The sequence below is a fragment of the Haemorhous mexicanus genome, chromosome 14, assembly GCF_027477595.1.
Source record: "Haemorhous mexicanus isolate bHaeMex1 chromosome 14, bHaeMex1.pri, whole genome shotgun sequence".
NCBI lineage: Eukaryota > Metazoa > Chordata > Aves > Passeriformes > Fringillidae > Haemorhous > Haemorhous mexicanus.
This window is the reverse complement of record NC_082354.1, coordinates 2,985,234-3,008,072: the sequence shown is the minus strand read 5'-3', so window position 1 is coordinate 3,008,072 and position 22,839 is coordinate 2,985,234. Positions and strand designations below refer to the sequence as shown.

Here is a 22,839-nt window from a genome sequence, read left to right as displayed (position 1 = left end):
AAATTCACAGCTGCTCCTGGCCCCAAAAGCCTGCCCCCACTTGGGAATATTCTGTGACCTGGCTCCAACTCATTCAAATAACAGAGGAGGAGGTGCAGCCCTGACTGAATCCATGCTGGATTTCCCATCGCAGTCCCCCAGCACCACCCGAGGTGCAGGGATGGAGACTGGGTGTGACCACCATTAACTGCAGGAGGTCAGGCAGTGGGTGTGGAACAGCCCTGGCCACCCCTGGGGAGGCAGCAGGGACACCTGAGCATGCAAAGGTGGGAGAAACGTCCTGGTTTGGGGCCAACCCCCTCCCCGGGGTGCAGCATTCCAGTGGAGCACCGTTCCTGATCCAGGCAGGAAAAGCCAGCTCAGAGGGGGCTGGGGGCACTGCCAGGCCCCTCTGGCACGGGCTGCCCCAGCCAGGTCAGAGCTCCTGTGCTGGAAAAGCCAGCAGGTCCCACCCTCACCACATGCAGGCTCCCGGGGGAGGCTGGGCAGGGCTCTGGGCCCCCCTCCCTGGCACTGCCCTGGCACTGCCCTGGCTCTGAGGTGTGCAGTGCCATGGGGCACAGAGCAAGCACTCCTGAATCCTCCTCACCACTCTGGTCTGCATTTCTCCTCAAGTTCATCCCATTCTCCTGAAAGCTTTTGGGCACTCCCAGCTGAAGCCCAGCCCTGAGCAGAAGCTGCCAGGAGGATTCCCTTGTTCCTTGCACACCCAGTGCCAGGAGCTGGGAGTGCTGCAGCTGGCAGAGCTGCCCAGGGGGCACTGAGAGATATTCCTAAATCTGGGCTCCACCGTGGCTGCAGAGGCAGGAAGGGCCTGCACCCTGATCCCAGCTAACCCTGGCTCAGTGCACACACATTTCCCACGAGCTCAAGCACATTAAAAAAACTCCATGAAAACCCAAACCCAGCAGAAGTCCCAGTTCTCCTCCTCCTCCCCTGGGCTCTGCAGTTACAAACCATCACTGCACTGTGACAATGCTGAACCCAAACCAAAGGGCTCTTCTGGCACAGGTTGGACCCTTCCCACCATGCTCAAGACTTCCAAGATTACAATACCAAAAAATACAGAACATTTCAGAAACATATTATTTTAGGACAAATATTTCAGACAGTTTTAAATAACAAGTCAAAGGAAAGTGAGACATTTGTGGACTCACAAACAGAAGGGCAGGAACCTAATGACCAGACAGACAAAAACCCCTCAAAATTATTTCCCCTGTTCTTTCCACCTAGAAACATTTCTGTTGCCCCTTCCCCAACCAATACTAAATCCAAAGAAACTCTGGAATTTGACTAAATTTATTTTGGGATCTAAGGGAAAGGAATGCATTGGACAGGAGTGTTGGTGATACCCAAATAGAAACACCAGTCCCATGAGGGCAAACTGCTAACTGGGACTTGGTGTTCTCTACTGTACTCTAGGTTATTCAGTCAACTCTTAGTAAAAAAAGGAAATAAAAGTTATGTCAAAAAGAATTACAGAGAAATTCACGCTCTTGCTGTGGATCTTCATTGATTCCCCACGCAGGGGTGGTAACATGACAGAACTGCCTTTGCAATGGATAAAAAACCAGTTTTGGAGTCTCTGCACACGCTGTGTGAATGCCCTCAGCAGCTTCTGGAAGCTGCCACATCCAGGCAGCCTCTGTGCCCACCTGGAGCAGATCCTGCAGCTCCTCCTGACACGCCCAGCTGGCCACGGAGAAATCAGAAGTTGTTTTTGTAGCTATAAAGAAATTTATTCAGGGATGAGACTTTTCACTACTGGACACCAGACTCTAAGCTGGCTCCCGGGATCTAAGTCACGCTGTTCTTTGGACAATAAATTTCAAGTTGCACTTACTGTCCTAGTTCTCAAAAAGGAATGATGATGCCAAAAAGAACCAAGAACTATGACCTAATTGCGTTAGTTTCAGCTGAAGCCATCTTCCATCAGAAACCATAGGATCTGATACACCAAAGTTCTCCCTAGGGATGTGGATGAGTAGAGTAGCTCAGTGCTTTGTAACTAGTACTGCTGTATTGTCTTGTATCAAAAACAAACAAAAAAAGGAAGTTTAAGGGCACGTGCAGCCTCAGCTCCTGAAGCACTGCTGGCTGTGCCACGGCTCGCCCAGTCAGCCTCTTCCCTTGGAAAAAAGTAAAAAATAATAATAAAAAAAAATCACCCCCCCAAACAAAACATCACCAATTCCATGCTGGTTCCAGAGGAGAGAGTTCCTGCCGAGGGCTGAAGGGGGCTTGGCTCACTCCTTGGTGTCCTGCTCCTCACCCTCCTGAGCACCGTCCTCGCTGGCCTCCTTCTCCTCCTTGCTCCGCTTGTTCTTTTTGTGCTTGTGGCGCCGGTGGCTCTCGCCCTCCTCGCTCTCGTGCTGCTTCCTGAGCAGGGAACAGAGGGGACAAAGTGACATCAGACACAGCCCTGCCACAGCAGGGACCAGTGATGGCACAGGGGCTTTGATCCCCACCAATGGGAGCCACCTCTGCAGTGCTGAGGGCACGGCAGGGATTTTCGGGATGCATCAGCACTGCCACACTGCACAGCCACTCCTGGCAGTGTCCACAGGCAACACCTTGCTGTTCTTCCACTCCTGAGCGAGCTCCAACAATTCTGAAGCTGAGAGGAGGAGGACTCCTAAACCAGAGATGTGTTTGAAACTTTCACTCTGAACGTGTGTGGGAAATCCCTGGAGTAGAGGCAGCAAAGGGATCAGTGGAGTGAGAGAAATGTGGGTTCCCCATGGGAGGCAGATCCTGTTTCTACTTCTGCTGACTCACACCTGACCTGGCTCTTCACTGGCTTCATGCTTTGGAACTCCTTTATCTCCCCCAGTTTTCCAGATGTGGGTGGATAACTGAGGATGTTTAGCCAGGATTTCTGTGATGTGGGAGCAATCCCAGGCAGAAGAGGCCTGAGCAGGCTGTGCCTGCCCTCAGCCTGTGCTCCATGCAGCCAACACAGCCTCAGGAGCAGCTCTGCCTCCCACCAGGAAAAGGGCAGAGTGCTGGTTTGGTCCCCACCAGGAGGAGATTTTCTGCTGCTTCTCTCTCAGGTTCAAACCACAGGAGCTCTCAGGAGCTGACTGTGGTGTGAAGGTGGCAGAGTCAAAGCACAGCCCAGAGTAAAGGAACAAGCAGATAAATTTATCCCAGGATAAACTGTGACTGTGCAGGCACAGCTCCATGAGCAGGGACAGCACCAGGTGCACAGACCAATTGTTAGCACAGCTGGAATTCCAGTTGAGCAGAAGACACTCAACTGGCTGAACCTGGCTGAAAAGCTCCTGGCTTCAAGTAATTTTCTGGCTGGTTTAATAAATGGTTTCACAGCCATTAAAGGCAAGAAAAATAGGGAAAAATAAAAGGCTGCTGCCTCTCCACAAAACACCTTCAGCCACCTTGTGGCCGATGTGTCAGTGGTTTATGCTGGGACACTGTGACTGTCCTCTAATACTGAACCAGCGTCAGTGATTTCCTGCAGACTGCTCTGTTTGCAGGAAGCTGGAAATGAAACCCTTTCATCTGCAGCACCTCAAACAGGCTCAAACCTCAGTGTGCCTCAAGCAGGGAATACCAGAAGGTTTGGGTTGGAGGGGACCATGGGCTGGGATTCCTGCAGTGAGGTATCTACTCCAAGGTTTCAATTCTGAGTAGAGAAAGCTGAGAAATAACCCTAAAGCCAATGGCTTTTTTGTCTGATACCAGCTCAGCTTCTAGTTGCCCTGTACTAACTTTTTATTATGGTCTTAGTCTTTCTTCCTATCATTTTGCTTCCAACCCTTTAGCAATCAGTTCTTCCTTGAAAACTTACTCATCTCCTTAAGGATAAAAACAGCCTTTTTCCTCCAGTCACTACATGGGAGTTTTTCTGATACCAGCTTCAAAATAAGGGTAATTACCTCTGGAGCTGACAGGAATTTCCCCTAAAAGCAGGGAGTTGACACGGCAAAAAAAAAGAGCAAGAACAAGTCATTAATGAGATGTGAAGTGACACAGGACCAGAGCACAGAACTTGCCTCAGCCCAGAGAGGGCTGCTGCTCTGCTGGGGACTGCTCTTCCAGGAAGATCACCTGCTGCAAATCCATTTTCTGCAGAAAAGCTGTGGTTTCAGGACATGCTGCTCTGCCCCAGAACTTTCACCTTGGTGCAGACCATCAGCCCCTCACTATCAAGCTCTAGCCAAGAGCTCTGCTCCTCCTGCTCAAGAAGCAATTTCTGAGTGCAGGCAGAAGGAAGTTCTTTACAGAAGGAGTGACTGGGCATTGGAATGGGCTGCCCAGGGAGGTGGTGGAGTCACTGTAGCTGGAGATCTGGAGATGTTTAAGGAAAGGCTGGATGTGGCACTCAGTGCCATGGTCTGGGTGACAAGGCGGTGCTGGGTCACAGACTGGACTCGATCTTCCAGGTCTTTTCCAACCTAATTGATTCTGTGAGCTCTGTCCTGGCGCACAGGAGCAGCAGGGCCAAAAGCTGATGCTTCTGTCATGGCCTTGCACTTCCTTTGTGAGTGCTTTCATTAAGATGGTGCCTCTGCTGAGAGGCTGAGCCCAGCTCAATCCCTCCCTCCTTCACCACAGAGCAGGAACTCAACCCCAAGGTCTCCTTTCCCTGTCCCAGAGGGTTCCTCCTGCCCACAACTCTCGGACAGAGGGAGCTGGGATGAGCCAGGCTGCCGTTCACCCCCAGACCACGAGTTCCTCACTGACCTGCGGGAGGATTTGTGTTTGCTGCCGTCGTCCTTGTCGCGGTGGCGGCGCTCGCGGTGCCGCTCCTCGCGCTCGCGGCTGCGGTCGCGGCTGCGCCGGTAATCGCGCTCGAAGTCGTAGCTGCGCTCGCGGCTGTAGTAGCGGTACCGCTCATCGTCACTGGGGGGACAAGGGACACGTGGGCACAGGGACACGGCCCCCGGGCCTGAGCCACCGGGCAGGGCTGCAACCACCCTCACCGGCAACATCTGGCACCTCCTACTGCCCGGGCGTGCTCCTGAAGCACCGGCACCAGGAGCACACACGAGGACACAACGCTCCTCCATCACTCCCTCCTTGCTGCTGGGGTCCCTCAGCACAGACACCCCAGATAACCCCCCACCTTTTGGTGTAAGCAGCTCTTTTCTTCCCCACAAGCTCAAAACATCAAACTGTGAGCGCAGCTTTCTGTCTGCACCCCTCTACCTACTCAAAGCACCTCATTCAATCCACAGGAGTGGGCAGGGTGTACCCCAAACTGAGGCACATCCCACACTCCCCTCTACAGCCCCCTGCTCAACTCCTGAAAGCCAAAATCTGCAGGGTTAACAGACCCTCTGTGGGAACAACACTCAAGACTTGGGAGAAAGGACATCAGAGACATTGTTCTGACACTCCTGGAAACAAGCTGGACAAATAAATGCCCAGGATCAATCAGCTGGGAGTGCTCCAAAGGACTGCATGGCCACTTGCCCTGCTTTGACCTGCACCAGAGTGCTCCACACCACCCAGAAATTCCAGCAATGTGCCCAGGAGTGCTGATACCAGGCCTTGGCTCCAGCATGGACCAGGAAGTGGAGGAGTCTGAGGTCTTCCAATTTTAGCAAGTTTGTCTTCTGTTCTCTTCCTCCCCCCTCCCATCCGCAGTGCCCAAAAGCTTATAAAGGGGGAAAAAAAAATTAGGAGGACACTGCCCTGTTTGCTCCCTCCCTGGGCTGGGAAGCTCCCCAGCAGGAAATACCCTGTGCCAGGAATGCACATTCTGATCATGTTTTGAATGATTATTGGCATTTCTGAGCCTGGAGCCTGCAAAACACCGACGCTGCTGCTGACTGAACACCAAAGGGATGGGTTTGGCAAGTCTCTGCAGCCCAGCCTCCACCTTAGATGAACACAGGGAGGCTCCAAGGCTCCTGCTCTTTCCCAAGTGCTCCCAGCACTGCTGTCAGCTGAGGCCACAGCAGCTCCCACCAAGGTGATCTCTCCAGTCCTGTTCCCATTTCCTGGCTGACTCCCAGGGAATGGCACTCCCAGCCCCACAGGAGAGCAGAGCAGAGCAGGCTGTTTGTCCTTTGATCTGACACTGACATTTAGAAGACAAGAAGCAGCAGCTCCTGCAGCCAGAGCTTCACATCGAGCTGTGAAACACCGAGTAAACACAGAGGGGCTATTTCATTGACTGGCCTCGTGGGAGAGCAAGAGGAACTGGTTCTGCTGGATTTAAACAAAAAATCCCAGACCCAGAGACAGGAAATCAGCCAGTGGCACAGCTCCCTGTCGGTGCTGTAGTTATTGATCCAAAGGAGCTCCTCCCCAGACATTCCAGAGAATTTAGCTGGTGTCCTCTATACCCAGCCCTTGGCCAGACACCCCGAGGTGGCCCAGGGCTGCCCAGGAGCAGCAGGAGGGCAGCACTCACTTGTTGTATTCACTGGTGGTGGGGGTGCGGTCCCGGTCCCGGTCTCGCTCCCTGTCCCGCTCCCGCTCGCGCTCGCGCTCCCGGTCCCGCCTGGAGCCCGAGTACTCCCAGTGGCTGCTGCTGGAGCTGCTCGTGCCCTTGTCCACCGTGGTCACCCAGGGCGTGTGGGACGTGGAGATGGGGGGGTAGCTGATGAAACCTGAATCTGCAGCCAGACAGCAGAACCCTCCATCATCCAGAGCAGGCCCAGCACCCTCTCTGTCCCTCCCTTTCCAAAGATCCCCTCTGGCAGCAGAGCTGGATCCAAGGAAACAATGGCCCAGCTCCCTGCTGTCCTTCCCCTCAGCTCCCAGCAGTTTGCTAAGAACAGGGAACTCCTCCCTGAGGAAGGCCCAAGAGCAGGCATTGACAGGCAGCACTGCACAGCCTCTGTCAGCCCTGGGCTCTGGTCACCTGTACAAGGTCCCACCTCCCACCAGGTACCTTCTGCTCTGGGGTGGCACCTGGGGAGGTCCAGGGGCACCAGCTGCCAGTGAAGGATGTCACCTGGAGAGCCCAGAGCCACCAGCAGTTCCCAGGCAGAGGTGGCCAGCTGGACTGGCAAGGTCATATCCCAAAGCAGGGCCACATCTGGCAGCACTGCAGGCTCCTCTCCTTGGACTGCCACTGGCACTGCCACTCCTCCAGCCCTGTCCTGCAGGGAGCCTCTGCAGGGCTGCCTGTGCTTCCATTGCTCAGCACAGCCAGCAGCCACTCCTGGTCACTACAGGACTGGAAGACAACTGGGGCTGCACCAGGGAAGGGAATCTGCTGAAATCCTGGCACTGCCTCTCCCATTGCCAAACCACAGGAGATGGTGCCTGTAGGCAAGGGAAAGGGTGAAGTAGGGGAGAGATTCAAAAGCTTGGGGAGGAGACGCCAAGCTCAGTAGTTGTGGATGCTTGTGCTAATCCCTGAGGTTGGGGAAAAGGGAGAATATGAGTGAGGGTGAGCACATATGTGTGCAAACAGGCAGGAGAACACACTGCTGAGGCACTGGGGAGGCTTCTCTGTGCCAGGGATCTGCCCTGAACAGCGACCTGAGCCTCAGCACTGGGTCACAAAACTGCATCACCACACCTGCACAGCACTCAGAGCAGCACACCCAGCCTGTGCTCCTGACTGGCACCCTCTGGGGCACAGCAAGAGGCTGGAGCTGGGGCAGACATGGTGTGCCAGCCTCAGAAAAGCCTGAGCTCCCAAGAGCCAGGGAAGACAGAGAGCAGCAGTGGGATGTGTCCTGCCCGGTGCTCACCTGCAGAGTTGTAGCCAAAGGGAGGAGGCTGCCTGTTGTTGTAGCTGGCTGGCTGCCTTTGGGAGAGAAAAGGGGGTGAGTTACTGACATCAGGGACCCCCACTACCAGAAATGCTCACAAGTTTTGCCACAGCTTCCAAACCTGCCATAATCCCACTGTTTGCCCTGGGAAAGCACCACTGCTCACAAACTACCTGGAGCACTTCAGAGAAAGCATCTGCAGTAACAAATCATGCCATGAACTACTCTAGGCTTTACCTAGATTTTACTGGCTCCTTCCTGTGCCTTGAATATGACAAATCCAGGTGAATGCACAGAGGACTCCTGACAGACTCTGCTCTCCCCCACCCCAACTCAAGACCAGACCATGCATCCCCAGCACTGATTTTGGACCTGTTCTCCTCCTCGCCTCCCTCCAGGGCAGCTGCTCCCGTGGTGTGATCTTACCCAGGTGTGGTCTTACCCATCCAAGGTTGGGATGAGGAGAGCTGGTGGTGGTGCCAGAGGTGGTGGGAACAGCCCTAGATACACAAGGGTAAATCAGCACCAAGATCTTGCAGTTTCATGAGTGCTGTTCACAGTTAAAAACAAATAAAGCATCTTTTTACCCTAAACAAGGCCCTATTTAAAATAGAATAATTTTCATTCAGGATAGGATCTCCTCCCCAAATTCACACACTAAAGCTCCGTTAGTTTTGTAGGGATACAGAAAGAAAAACAAAGCAAAAACTGCCTTCTATTTTGGCTTATAAATACTGAACATAAGATTCATCAAGGAGTAAAAATTAACTCTTACAGCCCTAGGGAGGAAAAGTGGTTCTTGGGATGCAGACATGTTGCATTCTGATCAGAAAACAACAATCAAATTATTCTGTTCTACAGATTTGTGTCAGAATAGAAGATAAGCAGCTCAGGTTCAATGCTCAGTTGGAGTTTATTCATCTTAAATTAGCTGTGCTCTAAACTGGTGCCATCCTATTTCATGTTACTTAGTCCAAATGCTCTGAACCTGTGTGATCAAAATTGTTGCTGTTACTAAGCACAAGGTAACACCTACCTGGAATTGGACCTGGAGGTGGCAGGCCTGTGGAAATAAGCAGGGAAAACAAGTGAGGACAACAAGGAAAGCGTGACCTCTCTGTACTGCATGGACTCTCTGTACCTCAAAGCACAATTTTGAATAAATCTCACATACTGGAGAAAACAGAGCAGGAGAAAAATTGGTGCTACTAAGCAGGAATTAGCATATAAACCATATAATTTTCCCAAATCTCTTTACCTTTATAATTTAAAATGTTGCTGGGGAACTCCTTTTCTGAGTGTGAACACACGAACAATTGATTTGGTCTTCAGAACAACTGAAAGAGCTGGAGAGGAGAACCTGCTGCAGGCTCCATTCCAGTGTGTCCAACTGGATTTTACCAAGCATTTTAATCTAAGGCAGGAGGAAAAGCTACCATGGAAAAGTTACTAGGGAAAAGAACCTTGAGTGCTGCAGCAAATCCTCCTCAGGCAGGAGTCACTGCATGAAGTGCTCCTGGTGCTGCAGGGGAAACCCAGAGTGTGGCCCCCTCACTTCAGCCTGGTGTATTTAAGCAGAAGCAACAGCTCTCAGCTTCCTCCAGAGAAACAGCAACCTGCTTCTTGACATTCATCAATAAAACAAATGGCTCAGCACTGGAAGGTTCCCTCAGGGAAACAAAGCCCAGAGGTTCTTCTTCAAGGACCAGCTGCCATTTTTAAGTATTCAGGGCAAATATTAAATAGGTTGATGGAGACCAAACAAAGGCTGGCCAGGGCTAAGGATCTGTTCCCTGAGTGCTCACCCATGCCATGGCACTGAAGCATTAAAGCTCTGATTTGCTCCAAGCCTGGGACATCCCAACTCAGGCTCCATGGAGTGACCACATACCTGGAGGATGCAGGGGAGGTGGAACAGAAGTCACTGGAGGAGGAGGGTGCAGGAAGTGTGGAGGAGGAGGCCCGGCCAGTGGGGGAGGCGGAGGCCCTGCTGGTGGAGCAAACGGCTGCTGCTGAGGAGGCTGCTGGGGCTGGGAGGGCTGCTGGGGCTGCTGGGGGGGCTGGGGCTTACTGCCATGGTCTCCCAGGACCTTGGGGGCACAGAAATGAGAAGAGAGTGTTTTAATCCCTCTGCTACTGCAGCAGGGCCCTCACAGTGCTGGCAGCATCACCACAACAGGACTGTGGCCGTGCCTGAAGAGTGACCAAAACACAGAGGCACCACAGTGACCTGAAGTGCAGCTGGCACTGCCTGTGAGGGGGAGGAACAACAACCACCCTTTCCCAACAAATTCTGTCTCGTAGGCAAACTCTTCTTGTTGGCAAAATCTGGGAAACTGACAACTAAAAAAAATAATGGACCACAAAACCATAGAGAAAAACCCAAGGAATTTGGCCTAGGAAGGGAAAGGTTCCATGTTTAGGTTTTTCTGGCAAGTTAGCAGAGTTGGTAGGAGGAAGGTGGTTAAGAGAAGGGGGTTTGGCAGATGCTCCTCAGACCCTGCAGCTTTCTGCCTAGGAACCAACCAGAACATTATGGTCACACACTGGGCAGGCAAGCCCAGAACTAAGACCAGTTTTAAACCCAGGCTTTCATTTCTTAGAAGGGACAAGATCCAGTAACACAGGCCCAGACTCAGTCTGAGGTGTGGGCTGCACCAACTGATTTGAGACTAAATGCAACTTTAAAGTACAGAGAAACACCAGCCCCAGGTACAAACCCTTCACTGCAGATTTGAAGATTCCAACCCCACAGTGGAAGGGAAGGGAACACACACTCCTAGTAATACTTTGGGAGGGCTGATGATGAAAGAACTCAGGCCTTACCATTCCAAAGGGAAGACTGGTCTTTAAAGGACAAATCTGGCTCGTAGCAAGACCAAGCTTTTAACCCAGAAATTAACTGAGCCTGCAGAAGGGAATGATCCATGCACACACCTCAGCAGGGTCAATGCATTACCTGCTGCTCTGCAGGTATGAACTGGGACACAGGAGGTCAGGAGCACACAGACATTTGCCCAGGGCTCACCAGAAGTGCAATACAATCAGCAATTTGTCGAGGCAGCCCCTGCAGAGGCTTTACCTGGATGGGGTTTTCCTCCGAGGCGTGCTTATCCCGGCGTCTCCCTTCCACCCTGCGGATTGTGCCTGCCTGGCCCCCGATCACATCAATGGTCCCACCCAGCTTCCTGGGACAAAGCACAGGCACCTTTTTAGGCTCAGAAGCACCACAAGGAGCAATTTTCCCTGCTGTCAGCAGATTTCTTTCATGCTTTCTTTCCCACCAGGGAAACATCTCTCTAATGGGGATGAGGAGGCAAGGAGAAGCCCGTTTGAATTCCTGAACAGTTTCCCTCTGAGCAGGGGTGGGTTTGGGCTCTCTGAGCACCCAGAAGTGTTATGCAAAGAACCACCACAAAAAGGTGTAAAAACAGGGATTACACACTGGGACAGAAACGCTCCCAAAATGCTTAAATCCAACAGACTGAGCAGAGCTTTAATGCTCATCCTTGAGGCACAGAGCTGGTTCCCAGACAAGGGGTAAAGTTGGGATGCAGGGCTGCTTTCTGCAAGGCTTGTGTGCAAAAGGTGTTTTGTGAATGAAGCAACAGAAACACCCTGAGCCCAAAGCTCTGGCTCGTCTGGTGTGTTCTTCTGAAGCTTTTGATGAAACCCCATCGATCTCCTAAGGGCCAAGTGGTTTCCCCAGCAGAGGCTGCCCCTCAGAATGACTCAGTTGTTTTACCACACATCCAGCAGCGTCGCACACAGGCTCAGGAACCAACAGCTCCTCTTATCCTCTGCCAAACTCGTAATCCACTTCCACTTGAGGAGGCAAAGATTAACATCGTGGGAGGAGGAATAAGCCAAGCAAGCACAAGCAATGTCAGCAGTGTGAGCCCTCAAAGCTGAGGTGTTTGCCTGGCTCCTTCCACTCCCAGAGATGTGTCCCATCAGCTGAGATCCAGGATTCCCTCCCTGCACCAAGGAGGGTGGAATGGACAGGCAGGGGTTGCACTGCTGGAGGTGACACTGAATGAGTGACCACAGCAGCTTCCTGCCAAGCTTAAAAGCTTCTCTTAGAGGCCTGAGGAGATTCAGATGTGGCCCAGGTAGTTCTTAGGTGCCCCCATGAAACACATGCTCCTCTCTTACCTGTTGGGAGGAGGCCCAGCCTTCATTCGTCCTCCCACCAGAGCCAAGAAGTCTGTTTTGAACTCTGTTTTGATGATGCTGCTTTCCACTTCTTTTTCAGCATTTCCTGTTCTTCCCTGCTGAACCTATGAAGGAAATAGATAACACAAGGGTGTTGTACTCTTCCTTTAACTGAATGGAGTACCAGAGATTAACCCTCAGCAAAAGAAAAGAAACAATCACAGCAACCTCTTCTTCAGTCAAGGCACAGCCATTTCTGTCAGTTAATGGCCATTCCAGCCTCAGCCTGCTGTCCACTGTCTCCCACCAGAAGCCCTGTTATGAGTTTATTAAACTCATCTCATTTTCCATGAGTCACTAAGTCAAAACTGGAATGAGCAATACTTGTACTGACAATTTGGTTGAAGCTGTGATGGCCATCATGGACTTCTGCAAGGTTGATGCCCAAAGCAGTCTGCAAACACAAAAGGCAGCCACACCACTGCAGCAGGCTCCAGCAGTAAGCAAAACAACCCTGGGGGCTCAGCTCCCCTCCCTGCACTTCTCTCATCCAGAGGATTTTCCAAGCAAACACCCCTACAAGTCAACTGGAAATTCACTCCAGTCTTGCTGCTGGAGTGGTTCAAACTTGCCAGGCTGATGGAACTATTCCTTCAACACAGAAAAGATTTTCAACAGAGATTTACTTTTTAAAGATTAATTTTTGGATTTCTGCTTGCTGAAAGCACACAGAACAGTTCAGAACTGCGGTATCTCCTGCTCTTACACCCTCATCTCTCTGACTACAAACACAATCCTAGTTTTCCTGGAGCCAGGAGCAGGAGTCACACGTCACCCACCGTGATCTTGTTCTCAGTGCTGATGGGAGGAGCAGGGTCCAGCCCCAGCTGAAGCCGCCGCTGCTTTTCACAATAAGCTTTCCATGTTTCTTCATTGAATCCATAATTAAAGTAATCAGAAAGATCAGCACCTGGCAGAGGGAGCAGGAGTTAACACAGAGGTTCTGCACACTTGCACTCTCAAGCTGTCCTTTAACTTCTTATATAAAGGGTTGAGGCAGCAAAAGTTTTCCAGAGAGCCCAGCTTGTGCCTTTCCCTGTCAGAAAGCTGTGGGTGCCACAGAGGAGACAGTGGCTGCACCTTGGGTGGGACGGGAACACGGCCTGAGCAGCAGGGGGACCCCCTGGGACACACAGGACAGCACCTGCACAGGCCATTGGGAGCTCCCTGCAATCACTTATTCACCAGCCTGATTTTAACAGGCAGGTTTCTTCCAATTGTCTACGAGCTGAGTGCTGGGCACAGCACAGGAGTGACAGGTCCAGCCCCCACCACAAAAATGGGGTGGAGGCACAGAACCTTTTTCCTGGCAGGACTAAGCCCACACATTCACCTCCTGACCATCACTGCCTTTGCTGTTTTGAGAGGAGATTCTGGGGCTCACCCATTTCATAAAGGCAGCTAGAGTGGAAGGTTTTTATTGATGCATCCCAGACTACACAAGTAATTACAGTTCAGTCACAACCCTAATTAACCATCCCAGAGTGTTATCTCCCACTGCCAGTCTCCTGTGCAGTGTGCTAATTCAGCACGAGCACTTCTGAATAACAGAGGTGACCACAAAATGCTTGCCAAGAAACCAGAGATGCAGAGGGGCAGTCCCAGCTGCAGGAATTACAGGAGCACCCCTCCCAGCACTACAAAGCACCTCCTGCCCTGTTGAGGTGTCCCTCAAACATCCCCCAGGTAAAGATATTCCTACACAGACCAACTCCAAAACAAAGAGCTGCTACAAGAGCAAGGGAAAACTCTGCCCAAGCTGAGCTTGGTTTAACTGTGAGGTCTAAGCAGTGAGGCTTATCTCCTGGGCTGGCCACTCTTCCTGCTGTACCACCCAAACACGCAAACTGCATCCACACCGACTCAGCAACACGACATTTACTTGTTGATTTTATCAGCTTCTATTTCAGACCTCTATCAATTCTTCCACACAGGATTTCTCCTTCCACTCCCTCACTCAAAGACATACCAAGCTGCTGAACAATTAACTGTAAAGGATATAAACTTGAAAGGCTGTTGAGTAATGAGCTACTTGCTATCTAAAATAAACTTACAGACCACACAGCTCTGCAGAAATCTTCCCTCTATTGCATTCCAACACTGTTTTAGGGCCAGCTGGCTCTACTCTGGTCCAGGGATGTCAGCATGGCCACAACCATGTCCACGCTTTATCTTTGAACTTCACTGCATTCTTTCTAACTCATTTTCTTCCTATTCCCCTCTGTCTCACTTCGCAATCAAGGAGAAATCCCTGCAGAAGAAAAGCTTCTGTTCCATTCTGCCTGCACTATCTGCAGGGTGTTTCAGTGCTGGTTTGATACCTGGACATGCCCACGGAGCTTCCAGCACTGGAGTGCCCTTCATGTGGGCAACAGATACCCAGACCACACCACAGGCAACATCAGGAAAGCTCTACTTACTCAGCATAGCAATACTGCTGAAAGATAAATAAAATACAGGAGCTGGCAGGGAGAATAATGATGGCTGAGAAAAGGCAAGTGGACTTTTTGTTTCAATTGACATTTCATCAGAGCACATTTTATGAGAGTAGCACAGCAAAAATCTGGATGTCTAGTTCCTTCAATTACTTCTGTATTAGAAGAAAAACAGCAGCTGATTTGTAGCATCCTACAGCTGTAAGAGGAGAAATCTCTCTCATACAAATAAGTGTGGGCAGCCCCAAATGAAGAGGGACCATAGGGACAACTCTGGGCTTGGCCTGGGGACACAGAACAAGCTCCTGCACAGGAAAAGGAAAACAAATATCAACAGCCAAATCCTGACCCCACTCAGCTGCCTTTGAGGCCAAACATTATTGGATTGGTATCAGTGCAATGTTCTCAGGAAGTAGGGAATTAATAAAATAGACCAATTAAAAAAATAGCTGTTCCCTTTAGGGAAGTTCAATTACTAGAATAAATGCAACCCAATTTCACGTAGAGCATGGCTTGTTCAATCAGTAAATGCCATTGACTGTCTAGCCAGGCAGCAGAGACTGAGCAACACACATTGTTCCAACTTCCCTGTTCCCTGGCAACAATAAATGGACAGAAATTACGTGTGGAAATCAAGAGACACAACTAGAAGTGCAGAAAATATTTACTACAAGGAACTGTGAGGCCTCACCTGGTTTTCTCCACGGTTTGTCTTCAAATGAATCCAAATCCACTTCTATCACAGGCAATCCATTTATATTCCCTGCGGCATCCAAGTCAATACCTTTGGGCTGCAACTTGGCTTTGGGGAGAGAGGGACTGTTACAACTTTTAATGCAATGCCTTTAATCCACTCATTTGCTCAGCAAATTATTCCAGCAAAAACAAAGCACTGCAGTGAATTAATCACCGGGTTTACAGCACGCAGGTAACCACAATCAGCTTTTTAATAAAAAGGACTCCAGTCACTCCATAAACAAACAGGGTGTGCAGCACCTGCAGCTGAACAGCAGAGAAGCAAATTCAACCCAGATTGGTACTACAGACAGAGTAAATCATTAGGACATGCATGAAATTTAATGAAAATAAAATGAAATTATTTTTCTCCCCAGGCAAAGTATCTATTTTCCCCTCCCAAGACAGACATATTTTCTCACAACAAGACTTTTTCAGATTAGTCTTTAGTGGACTAACAGGAGTTTGCAAAAATCTTTCAGGTACAGAACCTACAAGGGAATTTGTTCTTATTTTCTCAATCAGAAGAGAATTCATTTGGATAAAGCAATTAGTGGAAGGGAGTAGATGAAGCCCGTGAAAGGACAGTCTCACACATGTGGAAGGACAGAATCCCAGACTCAATTTACAAGAGCAACTAAACTGAATGGTGTGGAAAATTTCAGTAGCCGAATAAACACAGCTGTTACTCAAGGCCAGAGTTTGTTTCTTTTAGCATCTTACACTGCAAGTAGCTCAAGACACTGAGTTCCAGTCCTTCTCCAGAGCTGCAATGCGCAGCCCCAGTGCAACAATATTTTTAGAAATATTCTGGGGTTTTACTATAAAAGTATCAATCAATACATTTTTTTCCTAGTTTAAACAGAATTATAATCACCTTGCTTAGTGATGGGTAATTAAATCACTCCATTGCATCCTGCCCCCTCACACTATGCAGGGAGCACTGATTTTTAGGAAATGCACTTCCTATTGCTGGTTTACACTAATTCTATATTCTTTTAAACAGAGCAAAATTTGCAGCTGCTGCAGCTGTCAGCGCCAGGTAGGTGAAACACTGGAAAGGTGAAGGATAAAAATAATGGCAGTACCTGAAGCTGATGCTCCATAGCCTCTACCCGTTTTTAAGTTTAGATTCATAGGAGTTCCCCTATTGGAAAAGAATCACTATGTTGGCATTTGAATAAATTACTTGGCTAAAGATTCTCATGCAAAATATATTCAAGCCCTGACACCCTTCAGGAGATGCTTTAGTTCACCTGGGTTTGCTATTCAGAGTCATCCATCAGAGTGAAACCACCTCTACAACAAGAGAAGGAAATTATCCATAAAGTGGAAAAATTAAAATATGCAGCAAAGCACAGGTAAGTCATTCGTGTAAGAGGAAGGCTGCTAGCAGCAAGCAAAATGCTCTCTCATTATTTTTATTCAATGCACATTAGGCAGAGTTGTAGAAAGTATCATTTCCTGCCTCTCAAATCCAGCCTTGCCATTTCTGAGCCACAAAAAATCAGACAGCTGGAAATTAGTAAGTTCACAGCTTATGCAAATTCTTAGCAGTAGAGATTTTGGTTCTGGAAGTTTTCACAGATGAGTTAAACAGAACTTCCCACCTTTGATTCTGCCCCAGGGAGCCCAGGAATTAGTTAAGTTAATTTTCCAGCAGCAGCCCCATGTTTATCATTCTCATTTTACAGATGGATTCTCCAAAAAGCAATTGCAGGGCAGAGCTGCCCATCAGCTCCTGAGCCCATTGTGGTGTTCTGGCCACTGCTCCCAGGAGCCAGAGCAGCTCTCAGCTCATCCCTTTCCATGCCCACATGCTGGGATCCCTCAGCCCCAAACCCCCAGCAGTACCCACATGTAGGACGGCGCTCCCGTTTTGATGTTGCCAATTGTGACCTTCACATCATCATCATCGCTGTCACTGTCACTGTCATCCTCATCATCCTCACCACTGGGAAGGGCCTGCAACAGCACAGTCACACAGCAGCTCATCAATACACACAACTTGAGACTTCTCCAGCACAGCCAAATCTCAGGAAGCTTCCTGAGCAGCCTCCAACAACAATGGGCAGCTGCCCACAGAGAAACTCCCATGTCCTTTGAAGATCTGACCCTCCATGAAATTTGGGGTAATATTTGTGAACCTGGGGAAGGTTTAGCTCAGTTCTAAGAATTTCACCACGTCCCTCAGTTCCTCGGCCCCACTCTTTTTGAGAGCTGGGGCTTTTCTGACACACCTCCTTCACAAGGGCCATGGTCACAGTACACAACCACAAATGAAAACCACCAAAATACATTCACCAGGTTTCACCTAAGAACCTCAAGACAAATATTCTCTCACCACAACATCTGTGGTAGGGAGCTGCTGAGGAATTTGGTTTGGTTAATTTAGCACAAACAGCCCCCAAGTCACTTCATTTTTGAGATTTGACTCCAGTGCAATCCCAGTGCTGGGCACAAAAGTAAAGGAATAGAAAAAGAAATCTTCCAGATATCCAGCAAAGTGCAGTTTTGTGAGAAGCACGAGCTGAATTAGCACCTCACCCCACACGAGGAAGGCATCCCTCACCCTCCCACTTTTTCCACAGCACGAACCCTGAATGAACCCCCTTGATGTGGCAGAAAACAAACCCATCAAAGAGTCCAGGAGAGGAGGGTGGGGAGAAGCAACCCTCCTCCTCCTCTTTCAGCACCGAGCCACCAGATTGCCTTCTCAGAGGTCTGAGCCTGAACCAAAATTGATTCCTAGCATCTTGGGCTTTCCATCCCAGTGTTTCCCATAATTTAGAGGTCCTTGAGAAGTCACACTGAATACTGAGCTGGAACACATCTACTCTTCCTACCAGACTGCAGCATCAGAGACCCTGATCTGCCTTCTGAGAGGGTACGAGCAGAGCCTGCACCAGGGTTCCCTCCCCACCACTCCAGGCAGGATGACAAAACAAGGCTGTTTCTGGACCTGGCTTTGGGAATGGCTGGCAGCACATCCCAACACTGCAGATATCAGGTATTAGGCAGTACCAGGATCTTTACACTCCCTGCTCGTCCCCAGGAGTGCTGAGAGCACAGAAATCCCCATGGCACCGTGGGCAGTGGGACACGTACGTGCTGGGCCATCTCTCTGTCCTCGTTGTTGACGGGCCGGCTCTCCTGGGGAGCCTCCTGCAGTGGGTGAGCAGGCTCTGTGTGTCTGGAGGAGGGGACAGAGAAAACAAAGTGACCATGACACAGAAGAGAAAGTGAACAAGCCCAGCCTACAGGGTCACTACAACCACTTCTAAAACCTTTGCCCAGGTGACTTTCACACAGTGCTTTATTCTTCTTCTGTTTGTTCTGCTGGCATTTGCTCAACTACCTGACAAAAAAAATCCATCCTCCTGGCTTGGCTTTGCTTTTGCTGGGAAGAATCAGTTTCACACATCCAAAGAGCACCTGACAGCACTCAGCAGCTCAGTGGCAGCTGGCTCAGCTCGGATTTGGCACAACCACAGCTGATAAGAATAAGACCATAATAAGCAAAATTTCACCTCCTCCTTAAGGATACTAATAATTATACATGCATTTAGTCAGCAGCAAAGTCATCTGTCCCAGAGAAATTAAAGAAAGAGTGATTTTAGTGTTTTTACAAATAGTTTACAGTAAGTAGTTAAAATTCGAAAAGGAAAAGTTATGGGGAAAATTATGCACCCATTCTTCTCATTCATTACAAATAAGACCTGATGAAACAATGGTCAGGTTTGGATTTAACTCCAGTTTAAGAGTTTGTACAAATGTTAGCATTGTTTATTGCACTGGACAAGCAAGAAAGTGGAATTGATGTACACATACTGGAAAAGAGTGTGCCAAGTGTTACAGAACTGAAATACAGAGAGCTTATCTGTCTCTAATGTCATAGGTAAAGCTTAGTAGAACTTCAAAATAATTCTGAGTTTTTTCAATAGCGACAATCAGAACAGCCCAAGCCAAAGAAATCCAATTCTCCACCAGTGTTTTGTGGGGCTGTTGCTATTAATTTAAAATCCCACGGTGGACAACAAATATCCACAGGACTGTTTTCAAAAATGAACAGGCAACATCTCACAAAATCCAAACACTGGTCACATTAAAGCCACTTCAGAGTGACATGAGACACCACACAAGAAAGGCAAAATAACTCAGCTGTTACTGAGTGTAAAACAAAGAACAAACAATCTGAGCATAACTGAAGCCCCACTTTGGGCAAGTCCCATACACAAAGAAATTCATCAGGCCAAGATCAAAAAGAGGGCTGAAGGTTGGGCAGCTGACCAAGCACAGGTCCCAGGGGTGCCAAGTTCCTGACATGACACCTGCACACGCCGTCAGGTATAAAAGGCAGCCAAGATGTCAGAGGGAAAATCAGCCTCCAGGTATTTCCATGCTGCAGACACAGGCTGTCACATGAGGACCAAAGCAGGGACCTCAGGAGAAAATCTCTCTGTTGGATTCAAAAACTTTTTGGCCAATCCAAGGAACTCAGCATTGACCTCCACCCCGAATCTCTGAGATTCTGTGCTCAGGAAGAGTGACAGGTGTTACCTTCAGCTTCAAGTCACATGAAGCATCTGTGGGTGTGCATTAAAATGTATGAACTGGAGTTCAGAGAGACACTTGGGAGCCAGGAGCCTTTCCCTAACCTCTCTGCTTCCCAGGAATGAAGCAGCTGACAGTCCCCAGCACTGTCTGGGCACAGAAAAACATGGCAGAGATTTCACTTGCCCAGAATGCCAACATAATCCTGGGCACTGCTGGCAGCACAGCATCCTGCTGGCCTCTACACATCCCTTACGCTCAGGAATGTCAGTGATGCTGCATCCCAAACTCTGCAGATTTCTGCTCCCTGGCTGGGGACAAACACTCCAGACAAGCCAGCAGTGCATCCCTGGAGCTGCAGCTGCTGACAACAGAGCTAACAATGAGTCATTTTTCTTAAAACACCCCACAGCTCTTCATTTTGGCAGATTCTCACTGTACAACGAAGAAATATGGGGAGGGGGGGAGGAAGTAAAAAAAGGGGAAAAAAGGACAGCAAGCATGGCCACTAATATTCCTTCTTACATTTTGCACGTATTGGAAACAGTTGCTAGAAATTCAGATTTTTAGTCCTGCTTGTGAAGTAAAATTACATTCAGATGAACGTGACAAGGAACATCAGATTCATGTAAAGCAGCTGCAAATTTCTGTCTAAAAGTTGTTCTTCCTCACAAAGCTCATTTGATGTATTTAGGTAACAATTTACCATGTTTTTTACCACTTGTTTATTTGAACAAGCTTTCATACTCCTTAAGCACAGAAGTAGGACAGTATTTGTAACAACCTCAACATTCCAGACACTGAACCTACAATAAACCCTAAACTGAACTTTGGAAGGGGCTGAACACACACAAGCCCGGTGAAAACCAAGCCTTCTGAAAAATGTTACATTTAAAATGGCAAACAGGTAATCCTGTGCTGAGACCAAGCTCTGCTGGTGCAAAGCACACAGCTACAAATAGAGAGGGAATATAACCCAGGACAGACAATCCCTTCCACACACAGAAAGCCAAACTGATGATTGGTTTTATCTCCAAGTCTTACCCACACCACTTGAGAGATCTCACAGAAAGTGCTGGTTTGAGCAGCTCAAGATTTTAACCCAAGTTCAATGTTTTGACCTTTCCCAGACTAAAGCACAGGCCAGTTTTACCAAGGCCAGGCTAGCACAAAGCCAATCCTCAGGGCATCATTCTTCCCAGGGAATTAAACTGGAAAAGAGATCTGATTTGAAACTAACTGCTGAGAGAAAAAAAGAGGGCTAAAAGTTAGTTCTAAATCAAACCAGTCCACTCATCCAGTTCAGCTTCCACATCCATAAATGCCTGCTACCCCCATGAGGGCAGCTGGGGATGATCCCATGGGATGGGGAAAGGACAGGCTGCTGTTCCTGGCAACAGCACTGTTCTAAAGCACTCACCAAGCTCTGCTCAACAAGGCTCAATCTTTACACCATGTATTGCCATAGTGAATAAACAGCCTCAGGACTCACCCAGAAATTGGTCCATCCTCTTGCTTACCAGTGGTGTCATCTGCAAAAGCAACAGTAAGAACAAAGGAATTATTCAAATGGAAGGAAAAAAGCTAAATTCAAGCACAAAACGCATCACAGGTACAGAAATAACCAGTGGTGCCAAGACACTGTAACCCCAATGCTCATTTCAACAAAGTTCAACTAGAAATGGAACAACTGAAAATCAACCCAACCCAACAAACACCATCCATCGGCAGAGATGATGTCTCACACCAAACCAAATTCAAAATGTATATCCTAAGTCTCAGAGACAACTATCAGATAGGAACTGAAGTCACCTATCAAGGTCTTTACATAAAATTTTAATGTGCCAGGGAAGAAGAAACATAAAAGCATTCATGTGGAAAGCCTATGGGGAGGACAAAGACGTTTCAATAAAGTCCTGTGGTTTATACAGGCCACATCCCAGTCCCGTTAGCCCAGGGGTTCACAAGGTTTGGGTGATTAGCGAACTCAAACTCTTAACAAAGCATTTCGTTAACCTCCCTGCACCAGTGTTATTGATAAAAGGACAATAACACGCTGCCACCCGCCCAGAAGAGCCGCTCAAGCGCTCCTGAGGGGAGGCCGGGGGCGGACGCGGGTCCCTCTCCGGGCCCGGGGGCAGAGGCCGGTCCCTCGGAGGAGGCCCAGGGAGAGATGCCGGTCCCTCCCTCCCTCCCGCGGGGCCGCCCCCGGTCCCGCACGGCCCCGCAGCCGGGGGCGGCCCTGAGGCGGGGCCGGGCCCGCTGCCCCCGCGGCCGGCGGTACCTACCCCCGTACAGCCAGTGCTCCTCGTCCTCCTCCGCCTCCAGCGGCGCCGCGCCCGACACGGCGCCGGCGGCCGGGGGCTCCAGCTCGGTGGCCATGGCGGCCGCGGGGCTGCGGGGAGCGGCGGCGGGAGGAGGAGGAGGAGGAGCGGCGGCCCCGCTCGGCTCCCGCCGGGCCCGGGCGCGGCGCTCGGGCGGGGGTTCGGCGGCCGCGCTACGGCGCCGCCATTGCTCCTTCTATGGCGGGAGGGGGGGCGAGACCCCCGGCGTGGGCGCGCAGGGCCCCTGAGCCGCCCGCCCCGCGCTGCCGGGCCCTAGAGCCGCCCGCGGTGCCCCGCCGGGCCCTAGAGCCGCCCGACAGCTCCGCAGGGCCCTAGTGCAGCCGGCCGCACGGAGCTGCGCTCACGGCCCCGCCAGACCCTACCGCCGCCCTCAGAGCCCCGCCGGGCCCCGGCGCCGCTCGCCCGCCAAGCCCGGCCCGCCAACCCTGCGCGCGCATGCGCGGTAGGGGAGCGCGGCCTTGCCCGCGGCCCCGCTGCGCGGAGCGCTCCGCTGAGCGGCGTTTGGAGCTCTCGGCCCTCGCCGCGAGTCCCGCCGGGCTGAGGCGCCGCGGAAAGGAGCGCGGCGTGCGGAGCACAGCCCGAACGGCAGCTGTGGCTCCTCCCGCTCCGAGCCGCCCGGGAAGGGCGTGAGGAGTCCCGCAGGATAGCCGAGGAGGCGCCGGGAAGCACAGAACGCCGCTCCGTGCCACTGCTGTCAGCGCAGCGCTGCTCCCGAACGGCTGGGGACATATTCGGGTCTGTCTGGGTGGCCTTGGCACCTCCCGGGTACGGCCGTGCGGCTCCTCGGTGAATGCTGGACTTCACGGCCTGAGATGCAGCGCCTGAGGGTCCTGCTGCAGCTCCACCTGGGAACTC

At 50.5% G+C, this 22,839-nt stretch overlaps 1 protein-coding gene across 7 annotated transcripts; it reads right to left on the bottom strand.

Moving 5' to 3' along the window:
• Nucleotides 1–1,063: 1,063 nt before the first annotated feature.
• On the bottom strand, nucleotides 1,064–22,372 carry LOC132334031 (pre-mRNA 3'-end-processing factor FIP1-like). 7 transcript variants are annotated; one of them, XR_009488320.1, is made up of 18 exons: nucleotides 21,928–22,372; nucleotides 21,132–21,171; nucleotides 18,194–18,278; nucleotides 16,944–17,050; nucleotides 16,174–16,232; nucleotides 15,042–15,152; nucleotides 12,695–12,825; nucleotides 11,856–11,980; nucleotides 10,783–10,888; nucleotides 9,592–9,790; nucleotides 8,737–8,763; nucleotides 8,143–8,200; nucleotides 7,680–7,735; nucleotides 6,386–6,590; nucleotides 4,708–4,866; nucleotides 2,189–2,379; nucleotides 1,844–1,968; nucleotides 1,064–1,726 (listed from the first exon to the last, which is right to left on the bottom strand). XR_009488320.1 is itself a non-coding variant. In XM_059859724.1 (17 exons), the coding sequence occupies exons 1-17, from the start codon at nucleotides 22,019–22,021 to the stop codon at nucleotides 2,247–2,249; spliced, it is 1,614 nt and encodes a 537-aa protein (XP_059715707.1). In that variant the 5' UTR covers nucleotides 22,022–22,372; the 3' UTR covers nucleotides 1,064–2,246. The 7 variants fall into 7 exon arrangements, 3 of the variants coding, with proteins under 3 accessions (XP_059715707.1, XP_059715706.1, XP_059715708.1); XR_009488318.1 differs by having other exon boundaries at nucleotides 1,064–1,968; XR_009488321.1 differs by lacking the exon at nucleotides 1,844–1,968.
• Between the last annotated feature and the right edge of the window lie 467 nt (nucleotides 22,373–22,839).

Bases quoted from the DNA above. Each gene is read 5' to 3' on its own strand.
- LOC132334031 (XM_059859723.1), bottom strand. From the start codon at position 22,021: ATGGCCACCGAGCTGGAGCCCCCGGCCGCCGGCGCCGTGTCGGGCGCG. The intron at 16,233-16,943 runs GTGGGTACTGCT...CTTTTCCAATAG, and splicing joins ACGGGAGCGCCGTCCTACAT to GGGAACTCCTATGAATCTAA. The intron at 12,826-15,041 runs GTGAGGCCTCAC...TCCCTCTGCCAG, and splicing joins CAAACCGTGGAGAAAACCAG to GTGCTGATCTTTCTGATTAC.